At 26.5% G+C, this 24,501-nt stretch overlaps 1 protein-coding gene across 5 annotated transcripts in view; it reads left to right on the forward strand.

Annotated features, from left to right (window-relative positions):
• Position 1: 1 nt before the first annotated feature.
• Positions 2–24,501, forward strand: part of LOC107448647 (WD repeat-containing protein 27) — a 28,648-nt gene continuing 4,148 nt past the window's right edge. For 2 of the 5 annotated variants that reach the window (XR_011636988.1, XR_011636987.1), the window contains exons 1-19: positions 2–604; positions 2,139–2,265; positions 4,337–4,461; positions 6,006–6,101; positions 6,207–6,258; positions 6,365–6,526; positions 6,657–6,741; positions 7,659–7,759; positions 7,853–7,923; positions 8,315–8,469; positions 10,990–11,054; positions 11,835–11,919; positions 13,345–13,446; positions 15,656–15,759; positions 15,836–15,931; positions 17,455–17,612; positions 21,441–21,574; positions 22,810–22,903; positions 23,701–23,824. Coding sequence is in view for 2 of the 5 variants with exons in the window: in XM_071182198.1 (XP_071038299.1) it covers positions 464–604; positions 2,139–2,265; positions 4,337–4,461; positions 6,006–6,101; positions 6,207–6,258; positions 6,365–6,526; positions 6,657–6,741; positions 7,659–7,759; positions 7,853–7,923; positions 8,315–8,469; positions 10,990–11,054; positions 11,835–11,919; positions 13,345–13,446; positions 15,656–15,759; positions 15,836–15,931; positions 17,455–17,612; positions 21,441–21,574; positions 22,810–22,904; positions 23,703–23,824 (2,076 nt within the window). In the remaining 3 variants the exon portion in view is untranslated. Of the gene's footprint in view, positions 605–2,138; positions 2,266–2,343; positions 2,460–4,336; positions 4,462–6,005; positions 6,102–6,206; positions 6,259–6,364; positions 6,527–6,656; positions 6,742–7,658; positions 7,760–7,852; positions 7,924–8,314; positions 8,470–10,989; positions 11,055–11,834; positions 11,920–13,344; positions 13,447–15,655; positions 15,760–15,835; positions 15,932–17,454; positions 17,613–21,440; positions 21,575–22,809; positions 22,905–23,700; positions 23,825–24,501 lie in introns of all 5 variants that reach the window. The other 3 variants (XM_071182199.1, XR_011636986.1, XM_071182198.1) reach the window with 3 other exon arrangements.

Raw genomic sequence — 24,501 nt, forward strand, 5'->3', positions numbered from 1 at the left:
AATCCTGAAATATTCCTGTCAAAATAGTAACTGCGCTTGCGCACAATGAGAAAAATAATCCCTTACATAATATATATTTCCCCATCACTTAGAATCTAAGTAGGAGAAAATTTTCCCTAAATGCTACATTTCAATTAATTTGCTTCGAATTATCCCCAAAAGCAGAAAAACGCTCTTGTTTGACTGTAAAACAATAATACAGCGGGTTACTGAACTGCAGAAAGTTATAGTTAAACAAAAATAAGCTGCAGTTGCTATGGTAGCGAACTGTTTAAATTTTGTAAACAAACTAAAATGTCTACATTACTGGAACATCGAGCTTTTCTGCAACTAAATTGCCTATATTTTTACTTCTTAACAAACTAATAGAATACTTTTATATTTCAGATAGCTTCCACTTATCAATTTTTTGTTTGTCTATCAATTAATTTAACTAATATATTTCTCAAATTCAGCATATGACATGGCTATTAATATTCATTCCTTATCCTGTCCTACTTATATGACTACCCATGTTTGCATTTGTACAGAGAATTACATCATTGTTCCTTTAACTAAAAATGGAAATATTTCAGTTTGGGATTCTAACTATCCCTTAGAAAAGGTATTGCAAACCATATTATTTGGCTTTCTTGAATGAAAAAAGCTTGTATAATTTTAACCTTAAGCTTTTTAAGAGTTTTAATTGCCTTTATAACGAGTAAAAAAAAACATTATAGAAGGGGACTAACCCTTTGGTGCCTTGATAATTGTTGTAAGTGCAAAAAGGTGCATGATAATCCCTAATACACATATTTTATGTTGATTTCATATTCTTCGAATTGAAAAATTTATCTTTAAAATCAATTTAATTCTGTTGTTCGGGTGCAATGAATTAAGTTGAATAACAAAATTTGGCTAATGAATATCAAACTTAATTTTCTCTAATTTGAGTTAATTAATTGATGAAAGTAAATAGTGACTTTTTCTATTTGAAAATTACATAATAAAGTAATTATGTAATTTGAGTTACATTTTCTCCATTATTAAATGTATAAAAACTTAAACATGGTACCTAGACCAAAGCAAACACTGTGTGGCTTCAAAATGTACCAATTTTTATGTTTGTTAATTATTTAAAAATTTATGATCATCAAATTTTGCACATTAACTATCTATAAGGAAAATCAACTATCTCTGATCTGTAAAATTCATGCTTTAAAATTAATTAAAAGCATGAATTTCTGTGAAGGCAAAGAATAAAATTTTGTTACCACAGCAGCTCATGAAGATATATGCCAACATTCGACAAATTTTGCGCAATAACTGTCTATAACCAAAAAAGCAATTTTTGAAAAATATAGAAACTAACAGTTTTTAGCGTTTGGAAACAAAAACTTTTGTTTTTGTTTTCTTTTACCTCTTCTTGCTGTACAGTGCATTAAAAAAAAATAATAATAAAAATAAAAATTCATGGTTCGAGGGGGTGACCTCAAATATGCTAATTAATTAGTACAGCAAAAATACGCAAGAAGTAAAATTAACATTAAAGGGTCCAAACTTTGGATCTATTCTACTATATCCTCATGAAACTATTGGGACCATATTTCGTCGCAGACTGTGCCTACCCCTATATTTTGAGAATCAAAAATCTGAATTCATCAAACAAGGTATATTTATTCAGAGAAAGGGCGTTTTTGTGTCGGATTCATAACTTAAAATATCATCTGCACTTGTTAATTAGCATATTTGAGGTCACCCTCTCAAACCATTAAGATTGAGTCCTAGAACATGAAGATTCGTTCATTCGATCAAAAACTGCTCAGGGTGGCCCTTTCTTTTTTGGCCCACTGTACATCAAGATTGCTGCAATAATCACTGGAAACATTTGCAATTTTTAATATTGCAAGATTTATAAAAAAAAAAAAAACTTTTTGTGTGTGTGTTTATTTTTTTTTTGCATTTTTTTATTATGTTTCTTATACTCATAGAATATTAACTTATAAATCAAATATTTTCTTGATTAATCAGAAACTGATTTAATTCTTGAAGATGATTTTGGGAGGGATTATAGCCCACAAAACCCTCTCTTGTCTTTGCCACTGTTCACAAACAAATTTAGTTTGTTTTGATTGACTTATTTATATTTTTAATTTTAGCCTTCAATATTGCATGGTCATCACAAACTAGTGACAGCTTTGACATTATCCCATTCTCCTTTATCACATTACTTGTGTTCTTGCTCATGTGATAACATCATTCTATGGAATTTACTTGATAACGGGGGTAAGTTTTAATTTATGTTTCAAGAGTAAATTCTTGTGATTAAATTTTTAAAAAAATAAATCAACCACTCTTTTTAAGGTTTTGAAAATACAAACTGTCAAGGCCCAACTTTGCCTAATTGGGGTCCAGGACAAAAACATGTTTGGGGGCCCGCCTCTTCATCACTACTTCAGTAATGAAGAACCGAACATTATGTGGGTATTTAAATTTTTCACCTCATTATAAATAACAAGAAAATTGACTAGTACCCAAAATAGCTGTAAAATCCTCTCCAATAATCAGACAAAATATCTTTCTGTCTATTTTATTGATTTTCTGACAGTTCTATATCCATCATGCCGAATGCAGTTTTCTGATTGTTAACTTTGCCATCTATCTGCAAAAAATTCATATCCTTGCTGTCATTAGGGTGGAATTCAGCTAATTTTCGAAATTACGATGGCTTAAATAAGCCAATCAGAAGCATGTATTTTTGTAAACATATCGCATTTTGCAATATGTAAAAATATAGGTTTTTGATTGGCCAAATTTGTCCATCGTAATTGCAAAATTTTAGCTGAATTCCTCCCTAGAAAGCCATGGATTTACGAAATATAGATGGTGTTCATATGATAGATTAATGAAGAAGCTAACCTAAAACTGACGGATTTTACACTGTACTGATATTTTGTTTTAAAAAAAATTTCATTAAAGAAGGAAACTTAAAATAAACTTTCTATTTGATTTGGGGGGCAGTTGATTATATCAGAAGGGGCCCCGTTTGTTTGATATGGGGACCCCTTCTGATATAATCAACTGCCCCGTTTGTCCCTGCCTTAGTCAAACTCTGCAAACTGTCATACAGGGCGTGTTAAAATTATAGAAAGTGGCAATTCAAAGTCGCTGAGCTACTTATGTTGATATAAATGGCAGGTGTAGTGTGGCAGGCCTCCTTGTGGTACACCCGGGATAATGCTAAATCTGCTACAGCCTTTGCCAATATCTTGCTGTCTTGTACTGATCTATTTGATTTTCCTTCTCTTCTTGACATTTGTTCCTATGACGAATTTCGTACTCTCTCACCTTCTAGAGCTACTTCACTACTGTATTGGACTACAAGACGCCTTATGTCTGAGAAGACGATCGCGGGCGTAATTTTTTTAAAAAAATAAAAAACATAAATGTCGGGCTTCTTTGAAAATGGACTGCATACTAGTATACCAATACTTTATCTTCCTTCCATATTCTCTTTATTTCTAAAGATGCTTCTTAATATAATTGGACTTCATGACTTCTTATGTTCAAAGGAGAAAATATGCTGAAGAACATCATTAAAAAAAAAGGGAAAAACTTGTTAATTATCTTTAAATATAGTTTTAATCAAAAACCTTTCATGTATAAGTTAAATACCTTTTTTTGATTTGTTGAGGGAAAAATTTACCTACTCTCCTGATTCCTAAGATCAGAATGGAAGAAACTTTAAAACTTTTTACGTGTGGTTGAAACTTCTTCCAAATTAAAAAAAAAAAATATTTTAAAGAAAGATGTTTTGCCTCATGATTTTTTTAATGACTTATTATGTCTTATTAGTTCACATCTTAAAAAAAATTAGATTTCATTGGAATTCTCTATCCCATTCTTGCAAATAAAAAACGACAATCGTCAAACTTTCAATACTATCTGGCCACCTACAGAGCTTCTCTTCTCAGTGATGATTCAGTTTACTTAGTCTGCTTGAAGATTACAGGTGTTACATTCCTGCCTGGTTTTAATATATTTATTAAATTATTTTATTGTCTGTTTGCATTTTAAATAATTGTAAATCTTAACGGTTGCGCTCTGTGTATACTTTTTTCCTCTTTTAATAAATATTTTTGCAGTATGATAAAACAACTCAGCTTTAAGTATTTTATGACTCAAATATATCATCCCTCCTCATGACTCAAATATATCCTTCGATAAAATAAAAAAAAATATGTGATTGTTGTAACAAAATTTTACTGCAGTATTTAGTACTTCTTGATTGATGTGCTTTTTTTATTAAAAAAAAATTTAATTTGTGTTTAATATTTCATTTTATTATTGTTTTTAGGCAATCCTAAGACAGGCAAAGTTCTTCATTCAAACATGGAGCAGCCTTTATTTTCTGCCTTCAATAATACTAATGAAAAGATAGCTGTTTCATTTACAAATGAATTGTGGATATATGGTTTGAAAGTATGTTATATTTTTTTTTATTAAATATCATTAAATACAATATAGTTTTGCTTTACATTAATTTATTTAAATACTTATTATACTGTTTATCAATCTTTAATGTTTACTGGTTTAATTTATTAATGTTTGATGTATTTGTTTGTAAATTTTAAAGAATAGAGAGTTTTTGTTTAACACTTGTCTCACATTAACCATAATCCTAACTTTATTTTCTACCCCTTAGTGATTCTGCAATTTGCTCATTCCTAAATACTCAGAAAAAGAGTTTTAAAAATGATATAAGTTGAAATATTTTGGATGTACTGTTTAAACTTTTTACATAATCAGTTACAATATTAATAATCCAAAAAGGTTCAGAATATCATGATAGTAGTATCACAGTAAATGCATAGAAAAGAACATTTTTACATTTACACTATCTCAAAACCCTGGCAAGCTTTTTTCATGTGATTAAAAATGTAGTTTCTCAAATTTGCTCATTCGGAAGGGCTCCAGGATAGTTATAAAAAGCAGTTACATACGTAAATTATATATGATGATTCACTCTATACACTTTAGTTTCATTGTTTCTCTGCTTCTAACTTTGCAAAATTCATTGCATATTAATACTCAGAAAAATTATTTATGATCCTTCTGATAGTCCTTAGGTATTAAAGACTATATATAGTATGAATGTACTAATTGTGAAGACAGGAGTAATAATATTTAATACACTCTGAGTAAAATTTTGAGAGATGTTGGAAATCTAAAATATATAATTTAGCTTCCTTTTTTTTATTGATCATTCTACTTTTTTCTAATCCTTTAAAATAGATCGAAACATTAGAAGACCGTTTATAAAACATCTTTTTCCATTGAAAACCTCTTAATTTTAAGAAGTTGCAAAATAAATTAATGTTCTGTACTCCTAGTTCATTGTATCATTTTATTGTTAATTCTGGAAATTTGAATATACTGAAAGTATCTTCTAACATGTTTTTTCATTAACTCTACAGTTTCCAGAATTTATATATTTTATCTCATTTTTTTTCTAAACATTTTTTGATGCTAGGTGTTCTTAAAATGACTGAGGACTTATCAATTGAAGAAAAACTTATAGAAATAAAAACATACAGCTTACTGTATTGTGTTGAAGAAACTAGAATATCTATTTCTATCAAGCTTAATTAAAAATATTTTTAATAGATAGCTTAGCTTGTATAATAATAATAGATAGCTTTGCAAATATTTTTTATTATTATACAACTTCAATAGATAGCTTTGAAAATGTTTTCAGTTGGAATAGTCTGAAATGCAACAGAAAAAAAAATTATAGTTTTTCCCACTCAGCAGCACCTTCTGTTGACAAACAGATAACTTATTTTTGAATTTCTTAAGAATAAGTAGATTGGTTTCCTAAACAGAATGCAGCAAGGAGTACATTTCAATTTGCTTTCATTTTCTAATTTAATAGTTTTTTTAAAGCCTTAATCATTTTCGGAACACTTTAAAGACTCATTTTAAAATCTTTCTGAACTTACAAAATATCTATTTTTCTTACGTAGGAGAACTCATGGGTTGCATCCATTGAAAATGTCCATTTCACTAATTTTAATTTTATTTCGGAAGGATTTATGGGAATTGAAGACAACTGTATTAAGGTACGTTCTCAATTGTAAAAAAAAATAGATAGCTTAAGAAGATTGTAGAAGTTTGTATCAATATTTTAGTTGTGTTCTTTTTCTGAGTTAAAGTATTCTTTTCAGGTTTGGGATAATATCACAAATGAAATTGCTTCTAAAGTTAGCTTATCAAATGGTTTGTATTCTGAGGCATCTTGAACCTGTTATAAAAATCAGAACAATATAGTCATGTTTGACTTAATTAGTAATTATAATTAACTTAATTAATGTGATTATTTTAGGTTTTCCTACCTCATTTAATTACTTTAAACCAAACAGTATTCTTGTGATCGGTTCTACCTGTGGCAATGTGACTGTATATGAAAAAAATTGCAGACTTATAAGAAGTCTTTCAATTTGGAAGATAATAGCTCAAAATCAAAGACACGATGCTAATGAAGAAGGTAAATAAGATCTAGCACTTCTATAGAAGTTATAGTTTTCTATATTAAATTTAGCACAATATAATTTTTAGATAATATAAGAGGGTTTGAACATCTTGTATTTCAAAATTTATGTTTCATTGTTTAACAGATATCTATAATGAACTCAGAAATGATAGTTTTCCTGTACATGCTATTCACGTGTTTCAAATAAACAACAAAAACTATACTTTTAAGTGAGTATAATATTTATTAATTAATATTTCCTACCTTATATGTTATGCATCTCACTTAAAATGTTCATTTGAGTTCTTTTTCTATCAGACATGTATGGTATGACAGATGCATACATTTAATAGCTTAGGATTTTTATGAAGTTTGCACTGCATTAATCAAAATTATTAAAATTCAGGGTTAAAAAAAAGTATTTTCAGAATAAAAAATTCCTTTTTTTTAAGTCGTGAAATAGTAGCAAAATAGCTAAAATTTTCATATCCAATCAATCGCAAAATGTTTTTAAATCAAGAAATAAATTTATTTTGAAATGTTATTTAATAACATTGAAAGAGCAATATTATCCTGTAATTTTTCAAGATAATCATTACTAATAAATTAATATACCCTTGCTAGAGTAATGCTGTATCCGTTAAGCTAAATTTATTTCTTAGCTATTAGTTAAAGTCATCTTGTAATTTTTTCTTACCTTTCTTATCATGTTGCCTGTGAAGAACAAATCTTTTATCCTCAATTAAAATTTTGACTACTATCCAACGCAAACAAAATACGAAATACAAGTTATAAGTTTTAAAAAAGAACATGTTTAAAACCATGTTTTTTAAGTACGCTAAAAAAGTAATAATAAAATAATTCTATTTACGTTACCTCTGAAATTAAAGGAGTGGGGCACATCATTTTCACCATAAATTTCTATCACCACTTAAAGATTTCCTCTCCTTGTTTTTCAAAAGTAATTCGCCTCAAAATAAAAATTTTTGCAGTAGTAGTTGTCACAAAAACTGCACTTTTTAAGTTTTCAACCAACTTAAAAAAATTTGTGTGTTTTTTTTTTTCAACACCTCTGTCATTTTTGTATCTTATAAGTTTACTGTTATCATTCCTAACTAATTCTAATCATCTTTTAATTATATTGCAGCAATCTACCTGAAGACATGTATCTTCTAGTTATTTCGAGTACATGCCTGTTCATTTTCAACATAAATAACGAAGCGCTATTGTATTATCTTAATTTTAATGGTATGTTATAAATAAATACTTAGCCTTTTCATTATTTTAAAAAATTTTGAAATTTTTATTTATATTGGCCTCATTATTTCCTAAATACTTTAGATGAGTTATTAAATTTGCAAGTTGGCTTAATAAGATCTGCAGCTATTGATCAAGATTCCAATAACCCTTTAGTAAGTTCTTTTAATTTTACTTACAAAATATGAATTTTTTATGTTTGTAATTACCATTATTTATGCAGCCTGTTTCTTTATATATTAGACAGATTTCTTAATAATTCATATTTTTATTAAGTTACAACTTAGTAATCAGTTTAAGAAAATCTAGAGCATATTTAAAATATAAAATTAACTGTTAAGAAATGTTTTATATTAACTGTTATTATTACTTTTTAAAAATCTAAACACTTTTAATTCTTTTACATAATAAAATCAAATTCTAAAAAATCATAGTCCCTTATTTAATCTTCAGTTTGCATTTCTTAAAAGCAATTTTGTTTATATTTAGAAAAGTAAATGTTAACTTTAAATCTTTATTCATCTATAAAAATCTTATTTTTCTTAGGTTTATATAACCCTCATTCCAGTCATTGGGGATTTTATGTTTTTCATGAAAATATTCTTAGATAAGGCCATTATGTCTAACATGAATTCTGCATCCAACTCTTCCAATAAAATGAATGATGATTTTATTGAATGCCACCTTTCATTTCTAAGCAAGTGAGTTTTTTTAATTTTTAAATGCAAAACATGCAAGTCATCAAAAATATAATTGACACTTCATTTTATTATAGAATATTTGTATTATTTTGGAATAAATTTTGATTTGTAAAACAAGAGTTTTTTGAGAATATACCAAAAATTATTATTTTCAAGAAATGTACACTTTCCCATGTTATTGATATTACTCAACTTTGATAACCATTCCTATTTTGTTACCATTTTTTTTTTTTTTTACTTTGAATAAAAATTTGGATAATTAAAGTAATAGTGTGGTCAACAGTAGGATTCAAGGAAAAGTATGTTACTTAATTCCAAAAATTAATTTTATTTGAGATTGGTAATGGAAACAAAGTTATTGTTCCAAAATAATGTTGTTAGAGTTATTGAAGAATAATTATTATTATATTATAATTATATTTATTTAACTTTTGTGTACTTTAATTATTAATGTTAACAAATTTTTGTTGGCCCAATAGTGCAGATGGTATGATTCTTTAATTAAAAAAAGGATTCAAACTTCTTTGGTTGTCGTCATTGTAAAATTAAGAAAAGTTATAAAAGTAATTTTACCTGTAAATTAATATCTTTATTCCTTTTTTAATGACATTTTCTTGTAAATTTCATTTCTCATCCTTTTTTAGTATTATTCTTTTCTACTATTACCTTTTTTAATTTCGATTATTATTATTCCAAATTGACAAAAACAATGTTTCTTTATTATAAAGTAATCCTATGTAAAGTAATTCTATGTACCTTATTGCGCAACATTTTTAAAACCATATAAAATTTATTAACCATTTCATAATAAATAAATTACATTTATTCATATAATGAGTCTCTTAAGGTAAAAAATACCTTTTTAACTGTGTCAAACTGTGTTTAGTCAGTATATGCAACCAAAATAATAAATAGAAAATCTAATAACATTATTAGGAATTAATTTTTTACAGTATTATTAAATAGTTTCTTTGTTAAAAATCATTAAGTTTTTGTAGGAAACAATGCTTAAAAGGGAATTTAAAAAACATTATAAAATTGAATAATAACCATGTAAAATGATTTGATTTAAACTTTATCCCAATAGAAATCGTAATTAAATTAATGAAGCCAAATCTGTATTAATACATACAATAAAGCATTTGGAATCTTTCAATTAAATTCTTTTTAATAATGATATAACATTTTGTCTATTGTCAAGAAACAAAGAATAATTGCCTAGAAACAATAGGAGTTGGAGAGCAGAGAGCTGATCCCCTTTAGCATATCTTAAAATCTGAAAATGACACTTTCTTTAAAAAAAAAAAAAATATTAATAAATAAGCATATTTAATTTGATTTAAATGGGGAAATGCACAAGTCCATTAAAATGGTTTTTAATTTTAGTTCAAAATTTCTTATATATCCATTTTACACCTATGTAGCCTTAACAAATTTTTTATTATTCATTAAATAATAATTAAACAAATAAAATAAAATGTTTATAATTCTTGCTCAGTTATAGAAATTTCTTAACTTCAAATTTTATTGTTGACACCTACAAAGGCTACATAGGTGTAAAATGAACATGTAATAAATAATGTATCGAAATTAAAAATGATTTTAATGGACTTATGCATTCCACCATACCTACCTTATTTAATAGTTTTAAAACATATTTAGAATGTTATTTAATTTATTATAGAAGAGGATGTTTTACATATGACTTGATTGTAATCATGTTCCTGATTGCGAATTTGACATATGGTTACCGACTTGCCATTCTTTGCTAATTTTTATTAAATTAAGTTCTTTTGCTAGCTATTAAATTAACACAGCCGGAAAAGAAATTATTATTATGGTAGATCTTCTTAATGCAAACCTAGAAACCTGGGGCTTTGTTTTATGGAATTTTGTGTTATTTCGATCATTTCACACATCTATAAACTTATCTACTGGATATGGCAATATTTGTCTAGAATAGATGCTTAAAGTGCTTTAAAATAATTTTTAGATACAAATACTTAAAAACACAAAATATGCACTTAAGTATTTATTATTTTCAGAAAAAAAATCATAATTTTCTGCAGCATTAGAACTAGCAACAAACAATTTTTTTTAATTATTTTTTTTTATAAATGTCAAACATCCAACCCAATTTTTTGGGTTTACCACTCCTAATTTTCAACACTTTAGCTTTGTAATTTTGAACCCAATCCAGAAGACAAGGCAATGCCTGGATCACGTCTTGGGAGAAATTTGCCTTCGTGGAGGACTTTTTGATGGAACTAACCCGAATTTGCGTTACATGGAGAGGAAAAAGGGAGAATTTCAGCTTATAGAATTGGGTCATACAGATCTTCTGCTGCATACTTAAAAAATTAATAACAGAAATAAATAATTGTACATTAATAATTTCTGAAATTTTTATTTATTGATATTTTTTTAATAAGAATAAAAATACAATTTCATTGCTTTGTGCAATGAGTGTTTGATTATTATTATTTTAATATGATTCAATTTGTTTACTCTGCTTTTCAGGACTGATTGTGGTAATCAGAAATCTTTGCTCAATCATAACACTCCAAGCATCAAGAAAATTAACAGTTAGTAATATTATTTTATATTTCTTATTACTTTACTTGAATTATTTTTAAAAAAACGTTTCAAACTTTTATCATAATTTAAAAACTTAAGAAATTGTCACCTCTTTTCAGCAATTAATTTTAATTTTTGTTTTTCATTAAACATGCAGTAGGAATGAGTAATTATCAGACTATTTACTTCAGTCTTCCTTTAATCAATTTTTAATTTATTTTAGCAACTATTTCATATTATCTTTACAATGAAAGAAAAAAAATGCTTTTTTTTTCTTCTTTTAGCACCATGAAATTTTTTATCAAAAAAATATTGGATTAGTTTAATAAGGAGGCAAAAACACCAAGCAATAACTTCAAACACTTGTGAAATTATAAGAACTGCTAGAGTTTATTTTACTGTCTCAAATTGAAATATCTTAAACTATTCAAACAATCAATTTGTTTTTGGTGAACACAAAGAAAAATTCACTTTTTATGCTTAATAATGCAATTTTTTATTGAAATATCAATAAAAAATTTCTTCATTATTTTTTATTTGTAATTATACTTTTTAGTTATAAATTCTACAAAATAAGTTTAAAAATTCTTCAAAAATATTTAGTATTGAGACTTTTAATAAGAAAATGTTTATCTTTTAGTTAGAGCTTAAAAAGTTTTCTTAGAACCCGAGATTCAAAAAAGAAAATAATAAACAATTTTTACACACTAAAAATTGTGTGGGGAATATCTATTTCTTATAGAGTGTAATAGTTTAATGATATTTAAAATTATATATTTTAATTACAGATATAAAAAAGAATCCATCTGCTTTAAATCGACCTGTAACATTTCATTCAAATATCAGATCATCAGGATATGGAAAATTACATAAGTAAATGAAGTTTTTACTTTTGAGTTATTACTTAATACATAATTTAAAATTGTCCTTTTTAAGAAGAAAAAAACATTATGAATAAGCTTTGATCTAATTTTCATTGGCTAATATGTATTTTTTAATTTTTTTTTTTTTTTTTAATAATTTTATGTGACATTGAGCATAGGTGGCCCAGTGGATTTCCTCCTTGGCATGGTGCATAGCGTTTTTAAAAAGTGCTTATTTTCAATTTTCGTTTTTTTTAAAGCCCTTAAAGGGGCATTTTTCATCGGATGAAATCGTGCTTAATCTTTTCTTTTTCAAAAATAAGGTTTTAATTTTTTACCATGTCGATTTTTGCGATGTATTATGCAAAAGTGTGCTTTTCACATTGTTCTATTCAACATCTTCACAATTCATTCAACCATGTACCGTCGATCTATAGCGTATGAAAGCGCCAATCGTTTTAGATGTTTTGCCTTACTTTATCTTGATCATATAAAGTCTTTAAAAATTATTTTCCATTTTTTTAATAAATATAGTGATTAAAAATATTTTTTGAGTGCTTAAAAAGTACTTAAAAGGTGCTTATTTTTTGTTGAAAGATTTGGCTCTGCACCCTGCCTGGTTTTATCCTGAAACTTCAGAAGGATAGATATGAGCTTGCTGAAATATAAAAGCAGTCACTATATGCTGTTAATCTCGAAATTGTGACGAAGCCTTTAACCACCATGACCCCATGGATTACAAACTGATCATTGTGGTAGGGATTTTCTTAACATGACATTAGTGCTTCAATCTTAACTATTATTCAGTATTTGTGAATAGAAATAAAAATATACTTTTTTTAATAAACATGCTTTTTAAGTGAATTTGAAATTACCTTTTTTAAAAATTATGTGGGTGCATGTATTTAGCTTTTATCAGACAGTATAAAAATAACTGTTCTTTAATTTCAAACTTTCTATTGACACATTAGGCTTGGCATTATGACTATAGCTCTAGATCAAATTATCAAAATAATAAAATCTTAGTCTTCAATTTAAGATTTTCATAATTTTTTGTTCTGCTTTACGTTTTAAATATGTTATAATCAACTTCTCATGAAAACAGAAACATAACAATAATTTAAGCTTTCATTGCTCCATTTTTTCGAGATACAAAAAATTAAACTTTATACAAAAAAAAAGGAAATAGGACACATTGTTTATTATTTTGTTTGTATGTTATATTTTTTACTTTTTCTTCAAATAGTTCTGAAGATTATTGTTCGCATTAATTTTTAAACAACTTTCTCTTTTAAAATATCAGTTTAATAATGTGCAATTTCAAATAATACCTGATGAAGTTGCTTAATTTTTTTAAAGGTAATGAATTAAATAATGCATTTGTCTTGATTATGCTTATACTTCCCTTTTATTTATATTATGAACTTCTTTTCAGAACTGTGAAGTTATTTCAACCACAACTGTCCAAAGTGAGTAAGAGTAAATCTTTGAGCTGCTTAACTCCAAGATCATGTGGATCAATATCAGATATTAAAGAGTCAGTATTTTTCCTAATATCATATTCTGAAATAACTTAGTACAAAAAGTTAAGTACTATTACTTAATCATACTTTGCTTTATAGCATTAATGTTAGTGCATTGTTCTTGCTAGCCTCTTCAAGGTAAAAGCTCTTTCACCATGAAAGATAAAAAAATAAAAATAAAAAATCCTTATAGTTTGTGTGCTTAAAACTTAAATCAAAGCATTACTTTTAAACTATGAATTATTAAAATAAGTGTCTGAACTTTAAAACAAACAAATAGGTTAAATATTTTAAAAAAAGAAAAACTTTATTAAGTTTGTTTAACAAATCATTAATTCTCAACTTTCACATATTTTTAAGAGGCAAGACAATGCAGCATTCAGAATAACTTTTCTAATATTAGAATGTATTATTGCAAAACCTTTCATTTTAAAAAACTGTGGCTTTTCTTCTTATAGACATTTTTTGTCATTTTCATTATTAACATGAAGGGTGCATAAAAATTAACCTAACAGACATGAATAACTGTAACAAATATTCAACACAGTATTCACAAAAAAGCATCATTCCATTTGATGACAAAGCCTTAAAAAAATACTCTCAATATATCACAGTTGAAAGGATGCTAAAAAAATTTTGAGATAACAAGTTTGGAGATAAATATGTTCTGAAAAGTGGAAAAATATATTCTAAAATAATTCTCTAAAAAGTAGAGTCAAGAAAAATAAAGAATGACTACTAATAATTTATGTATGCAATGATAGTTGACTATTAAGCATAAATATGCAAGGATAATTTTATTTATGAAAGTAAGATAAAAATAATTATGCATTAAAGCGAAAAGAATTGATTTACAATAAACTTACACAGTGATTTTTCCAAAATAAATTCATTTTCTATTTCGAAAAATATTTGACATAACAAGGTTTTGAGAACAAAGGGGTTCTCTTCGACATAGGAATTAATATTATGTGAATATGTAATGACAAGGGGAAAAACATTTTATTAACATAACAACGTTTTCGAGATATAGAAGTTAATTACATCTTCAAATATTTTTATTTTTCGAGTACTCATCTGTAAACCAAATTTAGTAGTTTTTAATCACATCTTCTATTAGTCTATATTCTCTAAGTGATTGTCAATATAAATTTGTAATTGTTCTTTTCATTCAAAGATATTATTTTTAATTTTAAAAAAAATAGTTGATCTCAACAGAAGTTAATTACAGTTTTATTACACTAATCAAAGTAGCTATATTTTCCTCAGAATATCAGAAATATATTAAAATAGAGAACAAAACTTTGGATTTATTTTATTTTATCCTTGCTCTTATCCCTCCTCTTGTTGAAATGCTAATTAATAGTTAAAAGTTTCCTGAATATGGTAAGCTGACTTGTTACATAAATTTATTTTCCAAAGAGTATCAAACGTAGGATAGTTTTTATCAGAAATATAAATTTAATGTCATCTTTTTAGAATTTTAATTATTTGTGTAAATATTTATTGATGTATTATAAGTTGCCTCTAAAATGTAAAAATCGTTTTTTTTTTACAGATTACCTAGATAATGTGCAGATTAATTAGGGTGATCCATTAAAGTGCTCAAATTATCTAGGGTAATCTTTGAACTACCTAGATAATCTGCACATTACCTAGTTGACGCTCATTTAAGTGAAAATAAAATATTTTCTGGGACAACAACAACGTTTCTATACACTTAAATTAACATAGAGTTATTTATTTATTCTTGCTATCTAGAAAATTATGTTACTACAATCAAACAATCAACTAACTTATTGAATCAATCATTAATCAGTTTAAAAAGATATAGTGCAAAGAATCAAACGGTTTAAATACTATTACAATTAAGTAAATTAACATATCATTGATTTATATTTTGGTATCTAAAGAACCAAGTCAATATAATCAACTAATTAGTTCGCAGAAAGAGAGAAGTAAACTTTTGAACTTTAACGATACAGAGACTGTTAGTGTGCACATTATCTAGGTAAACTGTTCAAAACCCTTGATTTTTCAAGCTTTAATGGATCACCCTAGTTAATTTATAGAATAGCTAGGTAATATGCATACTAACGACTTTCATATTTTAGTGGTAACATATACATATTTTACTTATTTCCTTAATTATTCTTTGCAATATGTTTTCACAAATTCATTTGCTTAATTTTACAAATGTTTGATATAAATGTTTCCTCTTAGAAGTTTTTATAATGAAAATAAAGAAATAAGCTACACCAACTTGAAACAGCTAGATAAAATTGAATCACTAGAAATGCCTACTCTTTCTTACCTTCAAGCAACAGGTATTTATTTATTTAAAATTTTTACATTCAAGAAAATTAATGCAAACATTTTGATTTATACTCGTTAAATTTTTAGTTGATGGGATGCATGCTGCCTGCCCAGCTAAAGAAGGTTATATAAATATTTTCAAAGTTATGAAAAAGACTATGAAGCTGCACCACACAACCAGTTGTAAGCTTTTTTACTGTATTATTTCTTCCTGATGATAATTTTCTTAACTGTGTAAACATGCTTTCTGAAGAAAATTTCAGAAAAAAATGACTATTTTTTTAGAATCAAACTATTTTACAAATTTAAATTTACAATTAAAACAATAACACTCCTCCAAGTCAGTTTAGATATTTATAAATTTAAAACTATTCCATAAAGTCGTCTTATATTGAAAAATATTTATTTTGATATAGACTAAAATCAATTGCATGGTAACAAAAAATATTTTGGGCCTTAATTTATCTAGTTACTTGAAACAAAATCTTGGAAAATAATTGCTTACTGTTAGGACTGAATTATTTGAAAATTATTAAAGTGGTAATCTTTGGCCTTAAAACATAAATGCAACTACTTCATTAAAGATTATGCTTGGACCCAATTTTTTTACTGAAAGTTTCTTTTGTTGATTCAATCATGACGTTGAACTTATTTCAGCTTTAGTTAAAATTTTGAAATGCTTCAAACTGTGTATTTAACCTATTTCTAATTTGTGTTGAAGATTATAATTTTTATGCTTATAAAAATATAAAATTCTGTATTATTTGTTACTTAGAATTTATGATATCGAATAACTAACATAAAGAACAAGTAATTTTTACTTAGACGAAATAAAATCGACTCAAAGAAAAGGTATGGTTGCTGATAATATGCTTTGTGGAGTTTTGTATAAACAGTAAAAGCATCAAGTATTATAAGCAATCCAATGAGCAAATTTATTTCTTTTTTTATCGGCTGATTTTATTTTAGCCACCCTGTTATAAAGATCTAAATTCCTTTCACGGTAATCATAGTTAATTTAATAGTGTTTCTTTGTCTATAATTGCCATTTTTGTCAACCTTTCATAAAAACTGTTTTGTGTTTTTTATCAAACAAAAGTTTTCTTACTTTTCAAGATTTGTTAATTGTTGCCAGCTATTTATTTTATGCTTAAATGAGATTTTTGAAATATCGATACTCTATTTTCTTCATTTTATTCTAATTCACTTTCTGGCAACAATTTTATCTCACTTCGTGCTGATTGATTTTTTAAACTATAGAAAATTTAATTCGAGCTAAATAACATACATTTTTACCCAAAACTGGATCAACTGTAGTTTTAATTCTATAAACAAGAACCTTTCTCAGTCTCAAAACGCAAAATGACAGAAGAAAACATGAGAAAAACAAGTTGCAGTAAGGAAAAAAGTCGTTCGACCAATAGAGTGAAAGGAACAAACTCGAACAAGATAATCAAATAAAAGAAGATAAGAACAAGGTGTTTTGGGGATTAATTACTATACCTTGAATGCATGGAGAATTTTCTTCTGTTATTTTGTGTTGTTCCATTTTTGTGCTATTATTTGTGCTTTGTTCACATTCTTTAACTTTATTTATGCGTAGCACAAGTTATACTCTACCTTTATTTGGATAGAGATAATTTGTTAAAAATCATAGCTAATTGTTAGTACATATCATTTATAATGAACAGCCAATAATTTCATAGGTCATTCTGGAGAAATTAACAGTGGAAAATGGAGTCACTCTGGGAGACTAATAATTACCAGTGGAAATGATAAAACAGTAAAACTGTGGGATTTTGAAAAATATAAACAAGTTCCTTTGCTAGTCATAGGTCAGGGGAAAAATTCTCTTTCTACAAAGGTTTGTATTGTGGTGAAAATAATTTAAGAAATTTAAAAGTAATAATTATATATATGTTAATTAAATGTCACAGTTACTTAGTTCTTTTATTTATTTTTTATTAACTCGTTCTGGTATGTTTAGCTAAAATCTTGAATTAAAACTTTTGAACAATTTATGATTAGCTAGAGCTCTCAAATCTCTACGGTAGTTACATGCCTAACGATAAGGAAGAAAGTTCTAAAGTTAATTTTAAAAACTAACATTTTTCAAATTAAAAAAAAAGGGTTTGCAAGGAGAAAATTATCATAATAAAACTCACACACAGTTGTTTGTCACAATTTTAATTATTTTTGTAACTGTGCGGAAGTAATTATGATTGAAAATGAGGATTATTACTTGAAATTTTAAGTGACTAGAAACTTTCTGCTTTACATTTCAGAGGAAAACCGTTTCTCTATATGTTAAGTTTTACACTATATGTTAACTGCGTTTTAGTAAGAATTTGAATGTAACAAATAATTTGGCATTAAAAAGTGAAACTTAGGAAAATATAACCTCAAAAAAAGCAATCAAAAATATCTTATACCTTGTAAATATCTTCTGATTTCGTCCGTAAAATTATAAATAATGATAGTTATTTAATAAAATGATTCACATAAATTTTGCAATAAGATGTCAAAAAATAGTCCGGGGCTAGTGGACATGATATGTACAGTGCCCAAAATAAAAATGCAACACCCTGATTGACTTGTGTTCTAATGATCGGATTTTCACGTACTAAGATTCAATCATAAAGATTCATGTGTATGACCGCTAATTAATCAGTGCAGACTTTTTAATTTATGAAAACAGACACAAAAACATACTTATTCTGAATAAGCATACCTTCTTTCGTCAGATTCGGTTTCTTGACTCTAAAAATATGGGGGTAGCTGCAATCTCGAAAATATTGTCCTAGTAGTTTGGTAAGGACAGCGGTCAAAAGTTTTGACCCCCTAATATTAGTTTTCTTTTTTATTTATTTTGCATATTTTGCTGTATCTTGAAAACAAAATCGAAAAAATTTTGCACGCAATTATACAGTTCGTTTATCTAAGGATAATTTAAACAGGGTGGCCACCCACCTGGAAAACCTTGAAAACCTGGAATTATCAGGGAATTTTTTTTATACTGGAAAAATCTGGGAAATTTGGATAAAAACCTGGAAAAATCAGGGAATTTTAAAGAAAAGCTGGAAATTTTTTTAATTTCACTAATTTAAATTATTATTATTTACTAATTTTCTTAATTTAAATTATTTCATCCATTATACCCACTTTTTTTAAACGGAAATGTATCTCCAAGCAGTTGAAATATCGTGAACTTAACAATACTTTGCTTGCATCAAAATTTGCTCCATTACAGTTCTGTTAAACTAGAATGCCACATAAAATTCTCCCACTGTTGCTAAACGAATGTGGAAACCTTTGACCGCTATGAACTGTGCAATTTAGGAAAGATTGTGATGAAGGTGGAAGAAGGGATTAGGATATTAGCTTCTGTTTTTTAATTCTGTCCTTGGGCTGAATCCATTTATGGCTTAAGTTTGTTTCAATGATTTCGTGGTAATTTTTTCCCATTTTGGCAAAATGTTTTTGTATTTTTAACCAAAAATTAGTTGGTTATAATTTAATTATAATAATAGATTTTATATTGCACTCTTTTTCTGAAAGCTTTTGTATTCCCATTAAAAGAAATCTGTGAATTATTTTTTCTCAGCAAGCCAACTAATCACAAATTTTTTTTTTACCATCGCTAACAGCAATGTTTATCGACAAATTGTTGCATTAATGCGAATTTTTTCTATTTCATTTTAACCTTTTATAACATATTTTAATTTTAAAAAAAGTTTTTTTTTTAAGAACTAACTATATATTAATATTTAATTTTACTCTTTTGTTGGTCAATATATGATTTTTGATTCAAAATTTTGTACCAAAACATTAAAAAATGAATAAAAAATCTTGCCAAATTGTCAAAATAAATTATTTTTTTCAAGATATGTTAAGAAAATAACATTTTGAATAAAATATTTTATAATATAGGCACTTTTCTGGCCTACACTTTATTAGAATAAAGAAACTAAAACCTGGAAATTTTAAGATTTTTATCTGGAAAACCTGGAAAAATCAGAGAAATTTGAAATCTGATTTGAGTGGCCACCCTGTTAAAGCAAAAATTATTTTTTAATATTTATATAATAATTATTTAATATTTTATTTAATAATTATAATATATTTTATTTAATTATTAATAGTTGAAAAAATTTGAATTGTAAGGTTTACTAATCTATACATCATTTTAAAGAACGTCATTTTAAGTGGCAAAATATAAAATTTTAGCGCAATCGGTCATTGTTTCCGAGTTATAAAATTTTAAAAAGTCATACATTTACATTTTTCTCAAGAATTATTCTCCCCATTTCGTTCAAATTTTATATTTTGCCATTTAAATTTACATTCTTTAAAGTGATGTAAAAACTGGTATACCTTACTAGTCAAAACTTTTTCGACTATTATTAAATAAAATAATAATAAATTATTGTTAAAAAATATTTTTACCATTTAATAACTTGGATAAACGAATTTTATAATTGTGTTATATATTCGCTTTAATTCAAAAAAAAAAAAAGAATTAACATTAAAGGGTCCTTGCCGAACTATTGCGATTGCCGTCCCTCCCTTTCATATTTTGAGGGTCAAGAATTCAAATCCATCAAAGAAAGGAAGGTTTTTGTGTCTGATTTCGTAACTTAAAATATCGTCTAGACTGATTAAATAGCATATTTGAGGCATACCTTGTCACTGTGCACCATTTAGATGGAATCCAGTACATGAAATCCAATCATTAGATCAAAAGTTATTTAGGGCGTTTTTTATTTCGTGCACTGTACTTATAATTTACAATTATTTCTATTTAGATTGGTTATAACATCATTTTTTGACCTATTTGTTTTGTGCTAGCATTTTTGTTCATTTAAACAAGAAATGGTTTTGACTATTTCAAATTGACAGGGCTATCATATAAGGTAGATATGTAAACAGATATATTGACCAAAAGATAACTTTATTAATCAAACATAGAAATAATTAGATGCACATGGCTGATTCAATACCACTAACAGGTTATTTTCTGAGTTTCCAGGCAGAGTACATTACAATATATATGTATACATCCCAATTATGCATTTTTTTTAAAATTTGTTTTGATTTCCTTGGTTTTCATTTTGTATTATTAATAATTTTCTGTTTACAACTAATAAATTTATAATAAAATAAAAAAAAATCACTAAATGTTATAACTCTTTGCAAAAGTTGTAGAACATAAAAACAGTGCTGAAAAAACAAAGCAGACAAAATTCCAACATCCATTTTTTACAGTATCTAAATTGCACAATTTTAAATTTTTTATTTGATGAATTGTCTCAGAGTATTGTTTTCTCTTTCCACATATTGTATGTCAATGTTTGTTTGTTTTTTTGCATATTATTATTTCATTAATTTATTTATTTATTTTTTTTTTCAATTTTATTTCATTTATTTTGAATAAACATGTATTATTTTTCTTATTCTTTTAACTGCTTTGAGCAAAAAAAAATTTCCATTACACATCGCATTAATATTAATGTTTTCTTGGTCTGTATATTTTTATGGTATTTTTACTTTTTTCTTCAGAGTCAGTTTTGCCATCATAATGTACTTTTTATATTACCATACCTTTTGAATTATTTATCATATTTTAAGTTTATACAGCATTATGATTTATATTTAAAAATCAATTTCATTACACTTCTGTTTAATTTTTCAGCAAAGGTTTTGTTTTGAAGAAGATGTTATGGATGCTCAATTCTATTATCTTGATCGCTTCCTTTTAGCTGCCTCTGGAAATAAACTGCATTTATTTGATTATGAAATAGATATACAAAAAACTGGTATAAAAAGGTATTAATAATATATTATTATAATAAATTAAATAAATATCTTAAAATAATTTTTTTTTTCAGCTTTTAAGATTATGAATTATTACTTTTATTTGATTTATATACTTCCTCTACAACTGTTATTGCCATGATTTCGAAAAATATATTACTTCTGAAAACTATTTTCCATTTTATTATATATGAGTAACAGTAGGTATAGAAACTATTTAATAGTTTGCAGAGCAACTTTTTTTTTTTTAATTAATGCAATTTCGTGTGATTCATGGCAAGAGGAATGAATAATTTCACACTTTCAATCGACATATAATTTTTTAATTAATTGAACCACGGGAGTGATTTTAAACCCTTTTTGAAAGGAAATAAAATTTCCTGAACTGTCAAAAAAAATTCTGATAACTTCTGGTACTCAAAATTTTTTAAAGGTTTATGCAAAATTTCTAATAAAATTCAGTGTTGTTCATAATAATAGGATTTTGTGTAAACTTTTTAACATTTAATTAAGGATTCATTTTCTCTTTAAGTCTGGGATTTTATTAAATCAGTACTTAATCTAAGTGAGTTGAACTTAATGTACATTTAATACAATTTTATGTAAACTTCAGAAAAAAATTCTATTTTAAAATGAAATTCTTGTTTAAGGGAATTTTTCCATTTTTAAAGCTTTTTTAAAAATATTTTTGCAACATTTAGGGCTTTTTGTAGATTTTTTACATTATCATTTGCTTGTGTTTGCACGATTTCTAATTATGGAGTTTGCTGCAAAAATGAGGTTTCTTCATATTTCAATGTTTTGATTTGAATGTAATATTTTGCTGTAAAAACAAATAATCTCATTTGATGCCAGAAATTTTTTGTTCCAGACATTAATTATTTTGTTATTCAAAATATATAAAAACACTTTTTTTCCTTCTTTTTTCTTAATGTGAAGAGATCTGGTTTTATTGACTATAGAGATACCTCTTTTTTGCACCAAAATCTTCAATTATGGATTCACATCGGTATATATTTTTAAAACTCTCTATTTTGAAAATGAATCACTGCATGCAAAATGTGATTCAGTCCTGCTAACTGTGGTGACATCTCACTATAGGCATTTTCCCCAGATTTGTTTCAAATTTATGGGAAAAGGAGAAAATAATTTTATTTATAGCTTTCTTGAACAGTATTTAGCAGGACTGAAGCCTTTTGGGTATACAGCTATTCAATTGTGTAAATTGTTTTGTTTTTATATTTTAGTATTGTCAACAAAAGCACCCTGAAGTTGTTGAAAAAAATACCTCTGGAATCAAAGCAGATCACTTCATTTGCTGCTGTAAATCAATATTTTTCTAATATCCTTTTCATATTTCAAATTTCCTTTAAAAAAGTATATGGGTTAAGATGTAGATTCAGGGGTTCCATGGTTTGGCGATAATTTTCATTTGGTTTTGCTAAAGCCTAGTTTCAAGTTAACATGATATCTTTTGCTGTTAATTCAGTATGTAATTTTTGGATTACCAAAACTTTTATTTACTGCATGATTAATTCTTGGTTTATTTTCAAAACGCCAAATATAAGAGGGATCCCAAATTCTAAATTATTAATAAATTGTGTGATTTTTCAGAATGTTTGTTTAAAACCTATTTTTCTCATCTCCCCCTCCTCAATAAGGCAAAAAAAAAAAACCTTCTTAATAAAAATATAATTAATCAATTTTATCTAAAATAGGTTTCCAGCAAAGAAATACTAAACTAAAAAAATTTAATAAATTGATAACCATACTATTTGCGTTTTTACTGAGGATAATAAAAAAATTTATGTCCTTTATTAATTCAACTAATGTCTAGAATTAAATTTTAAAGATGCAAGTTTTATTATTTAAATAAAATTTTCGTAATTTTTTATATAGATTATTCTTATTATTAGGAAAATCTATTTATTTTGCTGGTCTGGCAATTCTAAATTTTTGTGTTTTGTGTGAATCTTTGTCATCAGTTGCCGTATGGAAAAGGATTTCTTAGATAAGCCAAATTAGATGGTGATGAATGATGAATATAAGGTAATTAAAAAAAGAAAAAGATTTTTTGTATCAAAAATATCGACAGCATTCTTGCTGAATTATTATTATAATTTTTCTTAACCTAAATAATATCTAGTTCTGAGTGCAGGAACATCTAAATGCATAGACGTCTTGGATATGACTGTTGGAAAAGTTGTTTGGCATTCAGAAGCTGCAGGTTCTAAACCTCCTCATGTAATTGCAATTAATGAGGTAAGTTTATTGAAAAAAAATTATAATCAACAATTCAATGCAGTGTATTCGGCAAAATTATTAATTAGCTTGATAACATTGTTGTAATATTCTGACATTTAGAAGAACTAGTATTTGATTGGCACATAAGTAATTTTTTTTCTAAAGTTTAAAGTGTGGGAGCATTCCTTTTTATCTACCAGTCCCCTTATCATTAGATGCGAATTTTTGTGCAAAAATTAAGTTTAATCGAGCTCAACTGAGCAACCAGAACAAGGTGCGTCCTTGAGGTAAAATTTTCCAACTTCTCATACTGTATACAATCTATTCCCATATGATAATACAAACCAAGGAAAAAAAGCTCACTCGTACTAATCCCTTAGGTAACAGAAAACAAGGAAAACCACTAATTAAATGGTTTGACTTGGTAAAGAAGGACTTTCATATAGTAAATAAAGGAAACTGGAAGAGCCTTGATAGGACCAGATAGCGAAGGCTGTCTAGTCCTATCTGCGCATGTAGTTGCCAATGGCTGTAATGCATTGAAAGAAGACGAAGATACCAATCAAGAGCAGTTCTTTATGCAATACCCTTTCTATACACAGCATAAATGTCGCAAGCAGCTTTTGGAGCCTTAGAGCCTTGATTAAAAACAAGAAGGTGGTGTCAGAATACTAATTTTTCACAATTTGACATTC

Source organism: Parasteatoda tepidariorum, chromosome 6, assembly GCF_043381705.1.
Source record: "Parasteatoda tepidariorum isolate YZ-2023 chromosome 6, CAS_Ptep_4.0, whole genome shotgun sequence".
In the NCBI taxonomy this organism is placed as follows: Eukaryota; Metazoa; Arthropoda; class Arachnida; order Araneae; family Theridiidae; genus Parasteatoda; species Parasteatoda tepidariorum.